Source organism: Rhinatrema bivittatum, chromosome 8 (assembly GCF_901001135.1).
Source record: "Rhinatrema bivittatum chromosome 8, aRhiBiv1.1, whole genome shotgun sequence".
In the NCBI taxonomy this organism is placed as follows: domain Eukaryota; kingdom Metazoa; phylum Chordata; class Amphibia; order Gymnophiona; family Rhinatrematidae; genus Rhinatrema; species Rhinatrema bivittatum.
This window is the reverse complement of record NC_042622.1, coordinates 72,780,766-72,793,806: the sequence shown is the minus strand read 5'-3', so window position 1 is coordinate 72,793,806 and position 13,041 is coordinate 72,780,766. Positions and strand designations below refer to the sequence as shown.

The following is a 13,041-nucleotide window of genomic DNA, read 5'->3' as shown; positions in this document are numbered from 1 at the left end:
CCTTTCCACATGAATTCCAGTCTAAATATCCAGCATAATAGAGAATATCTAACCCACTCTTCTATATGCTTGGCAGGAAGATACAGGTGTCTGGCAGTCTCTCCTTGCAGGATCTCCGTAGTTGGGTCCAAGGCCTGGTCTTGGGGGCCATTAATGCCCACAGGGAGCGATAAGTAGTAATAGGGGATCAAAATGAAGTCCAACCAGATGCCAGTTTTTTATCTCAGTCCTTTCTTAAGTCTTTTGGGGCCTTACTGGTTTCTTCATATGAGTGCCCAGCAATTAAAATAGACAATCTGATCTTAAGAACATAAGAACATAAGAAAATGCCATACTGGATCAGCAAGCCCAGCATCCTGTTTCCAACAGTGGCCAATCCAGGCCATAAGAACCTGGCAAGTACCCAAAAACTAAGTCTATTCCATGTAACCATTGCTAATGGCAGTGGCTATTCTCTAAGTGAACTTAATAGCAGGTAATGGACTTCTCCTCCAAGAACTTATCCAATCCTTTTTTAAACACAGCTATACTAACTGCACTAACCACATCCTCTGGCAACAAATTCCAGAGTTTAATTGTGCGTTGAGTAAAAAAGAACTTTCTCCGATTAGTTTTAAATGTGCCCCATGCTAACTTCATGGAGTGCCCCCTAGTCTTTCTATTATCCGAAAGAGTAAATAACCAATTCACATCTACCCGTTCTAGACCTCTCATAATTTTAAACACCTCTATCATATCCCCCTATCTATCATATCATATCTTATATATGTTACAGTCCCTTGGTATATGATTAGTGGGTTTAGAAGCTATTTTTCTTCTTAGCAGGCTGATTTACATATAGTTCATGCTGGCAGAGTAAACTTTCTTAGATGTCTGTTAAGGCCAAAGCAGCTTCAACAGTTTGTATCTGGCTATGTCAGCTAATTTCAGCTGTGCAGGCAATGTCCTGTGTTGAACAATAGCAAATCTTACAGTTCTGCAATGTCCATCTTGTGTTGCTGACTCAATTTTGTTTGGTTCAACTGACACAAGTACTCTTTTAAGAGTTTCCTGGGTAGGTCCTACACTTCCCTCCCTGCCTCTTTCACTTTCTTTCTGTGCCATTCTTCTCAGCATCTGTTTCCCCACACTTGCTGTCACAGCCCCTCTTCATACCCCCTTCTTTGCTGCCTCCCTGAGTCCTTCTACCTCCCCTGCCTCTCAAGTCCCTCCCCACTCTCTGCTTTACTCACTCAGGCCTGGATTTATCAAAATGCAGTAAATATCGCATGCGATAGGAAAAGGGGTGTGTTTTATGGTAATAGGCAGTTTATCACAATTTGTGCTAATACCTATGTGAAGCACTATCTTAGTGCAAATTGCAATAACTGCCAGAACTGATGTATTTCCTACATACAACCACTGGGGAAGGGAGGGAGAGAGACCATAATGCCCTCACACTAGATAGGTATTTATATCTCTATGGGAGGCCCACCTAGTCACTCGAGGTGAGGGTTAGGTATTAGTGTAGGGGTTAGGGGCCACTTTGGCATTCAAAGTGAGACGTACGAACAGAACAGTGCTCTCTTGTGAAGATTTGGTGACCTTTGCAGTGAGAAAACTCACCCAGAGATGAGATTTATGTGCTATGTTGAGAGAACATTGCACAAATCTCATCTTTCGGTGAGTTTCTTCACTCCGAAGATCATCAAATCTTCACAAGAGAGCACTGTTCTGTTCGTACGTCTCACTTTGAATGCCAAAGTGGCCCCTAACCCCTACACTAACACCTAACCCTCACCTCGAGTGACTAGGTGGGCCTCCCATAGAGATTGCTAGTCTCTCTCTCTCTCTCTCAGGCCCTGATAGCTTGGCTGGCTCTCCAGGAGCTTAAAAAGGTATAGTTAAAGCAATACAGCTTCACAAAACTGTGAGCTTGGCCAAAATATCCTCCCCTTTTTCTCATTTGCATCGCACCAAACGTTATGGTGCTTTCGCATGCATTAATGGCGTTTTCGAATGCATTAAAGGCATTTTTTTGCATGCGAAAACGCCATATAGCACTTTCATAAATGACCCCCTCAGTCTTTTTCACTTTGTGGCTGTTCTGAATCTCCCCACTTTTTCTTTTTATTCTTTTCCTCCTGCCTGCTCTGAGTTCTATAAAGCCCACATTTTGTCTTAATAATATTTCTGTTGTATCGGCCAAACTATCAGTGCTGTGTAGCCTGGCCCTTGCAGCATGTTGACCTTGTGGAGTTACACAGTGAGCAGGGAACATCAGCTTAAGGAAGTGACTCTTCCTGCAGGAACATGGACTTGATGAAGTAGAGAAGCTTTCAAGGAGACCGAAATCCAAACCAGAAGAACGACTGAAGAAGGTCCTGGAAGAATTTGTAGCTGGCTGCAGGTCAGTGGGCAAATCAAAACTATTGTTTTCTTTAGGGCCAATCCAAGGCATATGCAAACTTAGGGGCCTATATGTGATACATAATTATTGCAATAATGTGCATTATTTCCCAAATAATGTGCATTATCTGCATTTAACACTTGTTAATTGTTAACATACATTATTTAATGATAATGCAGCTTATCGTAAAAGTAAATCAAGCCCAATGCACATGAGCGATTATTCATGCATTTTGGAGCATTGCTTACAGGTTTTACATGGTCATTCACATAAAATTTTCTTTGTGCTATATACAGAAATGCAACGCTAATACTGGTGCTCAAAAATTGTTGGTGTACAAAATTGTTGCTCATATAAAAAAAATGTTCACACACTCCTGGAAGGGAGCATTGCTGGGCAGGAACAGGGCAGGATACTGGAACAGACAGGGAGCTGGACTGGATACTGGATCAGGCAGGACTAGCAGGGCACAACAAGACCAGATAAGGAAAAGACCAACAAGGCAGACTAGGGCAGGACTTAGACAAGACAGACAAGGGTAACACAGAACAGAGAACATGGAAGCCCGAAGGCAACAAGGCTGGAGGTCCGTAGGCCACTAGGTAATAGGCCAAAAGGCCCCTAGGTAAAGGGAGTGGTGTAGATGGATCACAGGGCAGGATAAAATAAAAAGCAGGCCTGAAGGCCACAATTCAAGGCAAGGCCAAGATAGGCCACAAGGCTAGAAGCAAGAAGGCAAGAAGTCACAATGTAAGGCAAAGCAAGGTCTGAGTAGGTCACAAGGAAAGGCACTAGGAATAAGAAGGCCAAGAGTCTACAAGGCAAGTCAAGGAGCAAGAAGGCCCGGAGGCCACAAGGCATACGATAAAAAACAACAGCCAGGTCAGAGAGCCAAGGCTGACTCCATGAGAAGGCAAGGGTAAAATGGCAGAGCTGGGTTACATAAGGCTGGATTTTGTGTGTTATACAAGCTGAAGAGGAGCTGGGCAGGGCTGGAGGGTAAGCTCGCTGAGGATCCCTGGTGAAGTAGAGGCTGCAAGACAGGCTCTCTAGAGACCATTGAGGGGATGACTTGGATAGCTCAGAACAGAGCTCACTGGAGACCTCTGCTAGTGAGGAGGTGTCATAGTAAAGCAGGGTGAGCCTGTGAAACAGGCAAAATCCTAATACCCCATTAATACAGCCAATGCCTATGTATAATGGTAAATATATATTAAATGTTTGCGTTTTGGTTGTTTTAACTTGTGTGGTATAGTCCCCTGAAGAAGCCGGTCTAAGGTGAAACAAGGGCCTTTGTCAGGATTTGAAATAGAGGGATCTTGAAATGGTGATGTAATTTGTTTTTGTATACTGTGTAACAATATATGTATTAGGTTGTATATGTATGTAGGTTTAGATAGGTATTGCAAAGTATATAGATGCATATGTATATATGAGTATTTAATACATTTTTGTATAAAAAGAGATAGTTTATTATTATTATTATTCCTTTTAAGTCTCAAAAGAAAGTCATCAGCTGACCACAAAGCACGAGTAGGTCAATATGTAGACAGATGAATTAAAAAATACAAAGGTTTGGAAGTAAATAGCGACATAATAGTTAATAGGAGAATTTTAAACATACAATACTTAGTGGAAGCCAGTGCAAAGTCCCTAGTTGTTATGCCCGTCGGTCGCAGACAGCTGCAATCATGTGTACTTACTTCCTGCACTGCTCTCCTGCCCTCCCAGGGGCTGCTCGCGGCTCGGGCCAGTTTTCACCGCCTCGTTCCCCAGGACTCCTCATGGTGGCCTGGACACCGCTGCCATCTTCCTCGACTGTGGGCCTTCCTAGGCGCGCACACACACTACTAGGCCCTCCTTTGAGGCCTCCTCGGCCTGAACCTCGGGGGCGTCTCCAGTTGATGACATCATCAGACCGGTGTATTTAAACTCCACCTTCGCCCTCAGCTAGCTGACTTGGCAACAAGTTCCATTCGTCTTCAACTACTGCCTACGTGTTCCTGAGACTACGCTTCGTGCCTTGGACTTGGACTCTGTCTGGTACCCGCTCCTCGGGGGCCAGTGCACGCATTGGGGACTTGCTCTCCTTGCCTACCCCGCTCCTTGAGCTGGCTCTGTGTCTCCTGGGTTCTAACCTGCAAGTCCTCCAGTTCCTCGGGGCTACCTCTGGGACTTCAGCTATCCGTGAGTTCTACAGTGGGACTTCCCTGCTCCTCGGGGTTGCGCCCACAGCCTGAACAAGACTGTGCATGCCTCCCGCTCCTTGGGACCGCGCTTACGTATTACAATGACTGCCAGAGCTTCCCCGCTCCTCGAGGTGGCGCTTTCCGGCTTCCCTGGGACTTGCACGCTTCCCCGCTCCTCGGGGTTGTGCCTAAATACTATATTGAGTTTGCCTACACTTCCCTGGTCCTAGGGGCGGTGCTACGTCATCACTAGACGCTCAGCTTGGGCTTTCCTGTCCTGTGGGCTGGCCTACGGTGTTACATCATCATCCTACACTGTGCAGCTCCTCCCTTTGGGGTTGCCCTCTGGGGTTGCCTGATTGGGGTTGCCTGGTTGCCTGATTGGCCAGGCCTCACGCCCTCCTGCCCCGCTCTGCGGTCTGTCTGGCATTCCTTCCCTCAGGGTCCCTGCCCAGGTATAGCCTCAAGTCTACACTCCATGGGGGTCCTCTCCTGATGCAGCGGGATCTCTCCATTGCCTCACCCAGAGCTCTCCGCTGTCTCTGACCTCACCTCCCGGCAGTGCAGACCTGTGAGGGTCCTTCCCACAGGTAGTAACAACTTGCACCTCGGGCCAAGGGCCCACATACCCACAAATCATAACACTAGTATAGGGATTATTCTTTTTTTTAACACACTTTATTTAGCAAATAGTATACACACCCCAGTTTATCAACGTCATACAACACAAACTTAGAATTGCCAAAATACTTACATACACAAATCATTTTCCAATCCCTTCATAAGACAATAGCTATCCCCACCTTAGTACTCCCATGGAACAGCACAAATCAAATACACAACTATTGCCAATATTTCCTCTGGATTTGATCATACTTATCCAATTTCCCCCAAAGTGAATACGCAATCTTTTCAATGAGTGCAATATCATTTAATAAAGCCTGCCATTTAAAGATGATAGGAGTCCCCTTCCAATATAACACTATTGTTTGTTGGGCAGCATTAATACAGTGATTAATCAAAATCATATCCGTACCTCCCACATTGACATTAACATCCCAATAACTTAACAATCCCAAACAAGGTGTTAGCAAGATCTTAGATTTACTGACCAATCAAATGTCTCTCTCCACATCTCCCCAAAAAGAAGATACCAAAGTACACAGAACCACTACATGTGCATATGTGCCCTCCTCTCCGCACCCCCGCCAACAAAGTGGAGACGCAGAGAGAGAGAACGCCATAAAAAACGTAGGATATCTTTACACCCTACATAATAACTTTACCGTAAGATCAACCTTCTCAAATAGAAACCAAGGGTGCTGCCTCCCATATCACACCCTAATCAGTGTCGTCTAATCTGAGCTGCAAATCCTCATTCCATTTTTCTATTAAAGAAACTATCCTGTCTAGAATGTCATTCTTATCAGTTATATCATTATACATACGTGCTATGGGCTTCCCCTCAACCGAGCGATCGTTAACAAATCTTTCCAAAGAACTCGGGTTCCCCCCCCCCCCCTTTCCATAACTGCCAAACATATCACAGCCCATTCACTTGCCAACTGGCCATATTTGGATAAAAGGAACAATAGGAAATATAAGGATTTTTTTTGTCAACGGCATGATTGGGGACATGTCTGCCTGAGATAATCCCATATACATAATCACTCCCTTCCATATTTTCACCATTGTGCAATAATTGAATTACCATGAAAAATTCTTCTAACCAGTATTGATGGCGAGGATAGTGTTAGTAATAAAGATCAGTTCCCTCTGTTTGAGCTCTTTCTATCTGAAGCCACCCACTCTCAGCAACCAAATCAAACATACCAATCTTGATGCACAATAGTAGCCCTAGAAGTCAGGCAGCCCCATGCCCACCTTAGATTTAGATAAACAGAGAATTGATAGTTGAATACCCGCCACCTTATTGTGCCAAATGAAACTCCCTAGCTGGCAGTTCAGAACATCAGACCGCACTTTGAATACCGTGTGCAGTTCTGGTTGCCGCATCTCAAAAAAGATGTAATTGCACTGGAGAAAGTACAGACAAGGACGACCAAAATGATAAAGGGGATGGAATGGCTTCCCTCTCAGGAAAGGCTAAAGAGGTTAGGGCTGATCAGCTTGGAGAAGAGACGCTGAGGGGGGGATATGATAGAGGTCTACAAAATCATGAAAGGACTTGAACAGGTAAATGTGAATCAGTTATTTACTCTTTCGGATAATACAAGGACTAGGGGGCACTCCATGAAGGTAGCAAGTAGCTCATTTAAAATAAATCAGAAAAAATTATTTTTCACTCAATGCATAATTAAGCTCTGGAATTCATTGCCAAAGAATGTGGTTACAGCAGATAGTGAGCTGGGTTTAAAAACAGTTTGGATAAGTTCCTAGAGCAGAAATCCATAAACTGCTATTAATCAATAAGGATTTCCAACTTGGGATCTATTCATTTAATGTTGGATACTTGCCAGGTACTTATGACTTGGTTGGCCACTGTTGGACACAGGATACTGGGCTTGATGGATCATTGGTCTGATCCAGAATGGCATATCTTATGTTTTTATGGTTGTTTACAGTGTTCCTTGTCCTTCAAGGTTTGCATAGTCATGCTCCAGTTATGATGGACTTCATGTTCCGGACTTCTTGTTATCCATGTTGAGGGTCTCCTTTTTCTTCGTTGGATATTCCTGTTCTCTTTGTTCCTTGTGTCCATGTTCCTGGTTTGGTGTTCCTGTCTTTGTTGAATGAGTGAACCCTGCAGCCGAGGGGGAAGTTGGCTCTGCCTGAAGGGACAGGCTAGTCAGGAAGCAGAAGCCAGCTGGAGCTTCACCAATACCAGCCCGCGTTCCTCGCAGGTTGAGCCCTTGGGTACCGGGGCTTGCTGGTCTTAGGTGGGCCTCTGCATGGATGATCCCACAATGGGTGGCACAGAGAGGAGAAAGGCTGGGTCCGGGCTGCAGGTAGAGGCAGGTGATGGTACTCGAAGATCAGGTTCAAGACAGAGGTCAGGAGCCAGGAGCACTGCTCGTAGTCAAGATTCAGGCCAGAGGTCAGGGCAGGCGGTGATACTCATAGTCAAGATTCAGGCCAGAGGCCAGGAGCCAGGAGATCCGTCCAAAAGGCAAGGCTGGGTAGGAGATGGGAACGGAGAGCAGGAGGCTGGAACAGGAATGATGGAAACAGGAACACAGGAAACAGGATCGCTGGAAGCAGGATAGCTGGAAACAGAAATGCTGGAAACAGGAATGCAGCCCAAATGAGTGAAGGGACTTGGGCCAAGGAAAGCTCTGGATGTTGGAGCTTGCCTTATATAGGAGTTGCTGGAAACGTCATCAGGAGGGGACGCAAGCGGTTTTCCAGCCCCTTAAATCTGAAGAGATGTCATGCGTGCTCACCTAGGAGGGCACATGGCCCGATGCGGTGGCAGCGTGTGGCATGTTGGAGCAAGGAAGATTACTCGGCCCCACAGGGTCTGGGACGGCAGCCGACAAGCCAGAGAATGGCTGAGGATGGTGATGGCTGGGATGGCTGGGAGCTGCAAGCAGGGCGCCTGGGGCCACTAGGCTAGACCGGCATCGGCGGGGGAGTGTGGCCGCCCTCGTGCCCCTAAGGTCAGAGATTGTAACAGTCTTTGTCACCTGAGGTCCAAGTCTGGTTCCTGTTCTTGTCTTCTGAGTTTTTCAGTCTGCAGTTCAAGTCCTTTGCTGTTTCAAGTCCTCAGAGTCCTCGTCCTTGCTTTTAGAGTCTGAGTTCCTGAGTCTTGTTCTGAGTTCCAAGTTTCTGAGTTCCTGGTTCCAGTGTTCTTGTTCCTGGTCTTCAGAGATCTTGTTTCAGTCAGAGGAAACCTTGTCTTCAGTCTTCACCTGCTCTCTCATCTCACCTAGACCCACGTTCTTCAGCTGGTTCCAAGTCCAGAGTCTGCACCACCATTGGTGTGGTCCGTGACCAGCCCATGGGCTGTGTAGAGTGCATTTCAATGCAGGGATCTCCCACAGCCTCATTTTGCCAAGAGTTTTCAGAGTCTTCAGCCTTTGTTTTGTCTATGTCTTCAGAGTCATGTCATCTTCAGCTGGTTCCAAGTCCAGAATTTGTGCCGCCATTGGCGTGATCCACGACCAGCTCATGGGCTGGGTAGGGCATACTGTCTTGTCAAGAGTACAAAGTCTTCAGCCTTGTTTTGTCTACATCTTCAGAGTCTTGTTCAAGCCTTTGTCACATCTTGTCTTGTGTCCTCAGCCTTTGTCTATCCTGATGCACAGACCGTTCCCAAGCGGCAGGTCCAAAAGGCTATCGAGTGGCCAGAGGGCTACTCCAGAGACCAGCACTGTGTTGCTAGGTCTCACTCCTGTGCGTGCAGGTTTAGCGGAGGCTTGAGTGTTCCAAGTCTCCAAGCTTCTGTCCAGCCTGTGCCTGCATGCGCTCACCTACCCATGGGGAGTACCTTGGAGCCTTGCCCCAGGTTTGTGCCATGGCCCAAGGGCTCATGCTCACGTCCACGCTTGCAACATTTTTATTTATGGATTCTGAAAGAATCAAGTGTCATCAGGTTGGCCAGCGTTTAAATGCTATTTTTAAGTCATTTTGGAACATGTAAAGAAAGAGGGATGTGTTTTAATGTCCCATTGTATCGCATTGGATTGTATTACGTTTTATGGAGGAAAGAGCATAGAAATGGGCATTTTTTCACTAAATTCAGGAATTATCCCTCCAATTGTTGGCCTTTTGGCCATCTGATGTTAATTTTCAATGTGTCTTTGATGCAGTGCTCTTTAATGTTGCTTGCTAGCATTCCCAAAATTTCCACAAATTGCATCTCAGTGCCTCTACAATATTTCTGGGTCCCCCCCAAGCTTTTTACTTATATCCTTTTCTAATTTACTGGCTCCCCTCTGTAAATACATAATCCTGGAGAAAGAGCTTGGAATCCTCACCTCTTGGATTCAGGGGCATGAGAGATCAATAGACGGAGGAGACTAAACATCAGAGAAGAGAGTTAGAGGAAAGAGTCAGTAGGAAAGACCAGAGGTCAATGGAAATATGGTAAAAAAAAAAAAAAGAGTCAAGGGAGAGATATGACAGAAGGAAAGCAAAGGAGAGGAGAAGGGTTCAGTGGAGAAAGGGAGTCAAGGTTAGAAGGATCTTACATTAGAACTCAATGAGAAAATGAAACTGAATGTCGCCTGCACAACTGAGAACACTTTACTTAGTGTCTGAAAAATAAGCCCTGCTCCTGAATATGTTCTCATATATGTCCTTATAATTCTAGGCAATTCTCTCTGAATGCAGAGAAGAAAACAATGACACGTCCTAACAACCTGGATCGCTGTCGTATGAAGTCCCTGATGCACAACATTGTAAGTAGATTGGCAGATGTATGATGGGAACCAAAGTCTGAAGCATGATATAAAATAATCTGTTCTCATACTTAGGACCTTTGTTTTCAGTTTTTATCTTTTTTTTCCTTGGCAATTTATCAGTGTTTATAATTGCCAGTCCACTGGCAGAAAATCCATTGAAAAAAATGGATTCCTTTTTTCTCCAATGATTTTCTCCAGTTTTTTGGGGTTATAATAAACACTGATAAATTCTTGGGGAAAGTAAAATAAAAATTGAAAACAAAAGTCCCCACCATGTTTCCTACTATTTTCAACTGCAAGCTATGAGGACTATGAAATGAGTGGAACAAGTGAGCCAAACCTATGTGCAGTGAGTCTTATACCAGAAGACACACTGGAAGTTCTACCCTTTATTTTATTAAATGGCATTTAGTAGTTTTACTTTTGTAGATGCTTGTAAATGAATTTTATCTTTGAGGTCCTTATTCAGAAGTATTTAGACGGATAACTCAGAAGTTACCTGCTAATTAAATATTTAGGCACCTAGCCAGCCATATTTGAGCTGGCTAATAAGTTGTTTGGCTAGAATTTAGCCAGCTAACCGGGTCATTCATGAAATTGCATATGCAAATGTAAAAGTTTATATTCAAATAGGAGGAGTTGGGCGGGATAAATGTAAAGTAAGGGGTGGTAGCGCTGTGTGTGATAGGTATCGCACATTATCGCAGGTTACTATAGTGGGTAATAAGTACACCTTTTTTCTTTGCTGTATGGTCGGAAAAGTGTTTATCTCGGGCATTATCGCGGACCATGGTATTATCGCGGCATGCATTGCACGCGATAAAAACTCCAAACAATACAGACACACCTACCAAGCATTCCTGGACCAATAAAAACATCTGTTTTTACCAGATCAACCTTCCTAAAAGCATTTTGAGAGTGTCAGATGTACTTTACATGCATACTTCATGCCTTGCTAGGCTCATCACAGGCGACAACATGTGGAAGAAGAACCATCTGAACAACAGCCAAGGCCACTTCCAAGATGTCTGAGGAAAGTACCAGCAGCGCAGGCAGAGGCTCTGCTGCCGCAGCCTCAGGCTCTGGCTCAGTGGCTGGCACGCAGGCGGCCACGGCACAGGAGATACAGGGAGCGTATCTTTCCTCCATGAACATTCTTGCTGGGCATGCCTGAGGACTTTGTGGTTAGGACTTTGTGGTTAGCAGGTATTACCTCAGCTCTCAGGCAATCCTGGAATTATATGAAAATATCCAAGGGGATCTGGATCCAACCACCGCAAGGTCCCACGCCATCCCCAGCCTCACTAAACTCTTGGCTGCCCTCCATTTCATGGCAAGCGGCTCCTTTGAAACCACAGTAGGGGTCATGGGGGGAATGTTCCAAACCATATTCTCATGCTATCTGGACCAGGTCATCGAAGCAGTCACTGACTGCATTAATCAATACATTAAATTTCCTCGCAACAGGCAGGACTTGATGGACTTGAAAAGAGGTTTCTATGCATTCTCACACTTTCCCAATGTTGGAGCTATCAATTGCACTCATGTGGCCATTATTCCACCCCGTCAGAGGGAGGAGACGTACCATAACAGAAAGCTCTTCCACTCCTTCAACGTGAAGTGGTCTGCCACGCTGGAATGTGAATCCTGAACGTGGTGGCCAGGTACCCGGGAGCCGTTTATGATTCCTTTATACTTAGGTAATCGGGCCTCTTTGACAATTTTGAGGTTGGCTCGTAGGTAAGACACATGTTTCTTTCTCAATTCCATCTCTGCCTATGGGTATGTGGCTAATGGCACCCAAATTGGAGGAGGGGGGGGGGGGCTGTGGTGGAGAACACGATTGGTGGCATCATAACTGTCTTGTGTGACCGCACAATGGCTTACAGCAACAGCATTCATATTCTTGGTCTATGATCATATGCTTTGTGTCAACATTCATCTTCTAATTCAACACCACAGCAAATTACATTTTCTAGTTCAAAGTCATACATATTATAGGATATCAAAGAAGCTCCTACATGATTTAGTTCATATTGATACTTTTCTAGATCAACACCACAGAAAATACAAATTCTAATTCTAACTAGCAATACTCATCATTCATTATATATTGCTTACTCGCCTAGCATTATCTCTGCTATTGTTGTTGCAATTATTAGGATATTGGCTTTTACGTTAAATCGTATGACCTTCTAAAAAGCCATGATTTCAGTTCACGCTTGAAACTCTTTCTTTCTGTTATCTGCCGTAGTGGCTTGGAAGTGAGTTCCACAGCTTGGGGCCTGCTATTGAAAACATTCGGTCTCTTATTTGCGATAGGTGTGTGTTCCGAGTGGAGGATACCATTACAAGTCTTTTGTTTTGTGACCTTAGGTCTCTCTTTGGTGTGTAGGGTTGAAGTGTTGCTCCTAATAAGCATGGATCAATATTGTTGATGATATTGATGATTAGGGATAACATTTTATAATGAATTCTGAATTGTACAGGAAGCCAGTGCAGGGCACTCAGCGAGGGAGTGATGTGTTCGAATTTCCTTGTCCCTGTTAATAGTCTTGCGGATGCATTTTGAAGTAACTGTAGTGATTTTAGTAGACTTGGGAGAGGCCTAGTAAAAGTGAGTTGCAGTAGTCTAAATTTGAAAATATGAATGTTTTAGTCAATGTAGTATTCTCAGCTTGGAGTATCCAGTTTTGATTAATTTGTTTATATGCTTTTTCATGGTGAAGTTCTTGTCAATCTGAATTCTTAGGTCTCGTACTTCATCTGATGGAGTAATATTGATTATTCTTAGGTTTAGGGTTGATGGTTTGTTTATTGTGTTGTCTCTCCTTAGCCAAGCAATTTCTGTTTTTTTGGGGTTTAGAGTTAATTTCAGTTGAGAAAGTTTTTGTTCTATGGCCTTCATGTACATTGACAGGGACTCTGCAGTTTTTTTGAATGTTTTGTCGAAAGGGATGTAGAATTGTATGTCATCTGCATATAGGAAGAAGTTGATTTCTAGATTTTCTAGTTATATGCATATGGGCAGCAGGTAGATGTTGAATGGAATGGCCGAGAGTGCTAAGCATTGGGGGATGCCGGCATTGATCGGGAA

The 13,041-nt window shown here is 44.5% G+C and overlaps 1 protein-coding gene across 1 annotated transcript in view; it reads left to right on the top strand.

The window, feature by feature from the left end:
• LOC115097189 (fer-1-like protein 4) overlaps nucleotides 1-13,041 on the top strand; it is a 359,866-nt gene that overhangs the window by 187,950 nt on the left and 158,875 nt on the right. The window contains exons 19-20 of the mRNA XM_029612774.1: nucleotides 2,289-2,389; nucleotides 9,854-9,941. Of these exons, the coding sequence (XP_029468634.1) occupies nucleotides 2,289-2,389; nucleotides 9,854-9,941 (189 nt within the window). The remainder of the gene's footprint in view (nucleotides 1-2,288; nucleotides 2,390-9,853; nucleotides 9,942-13,041) is intronic.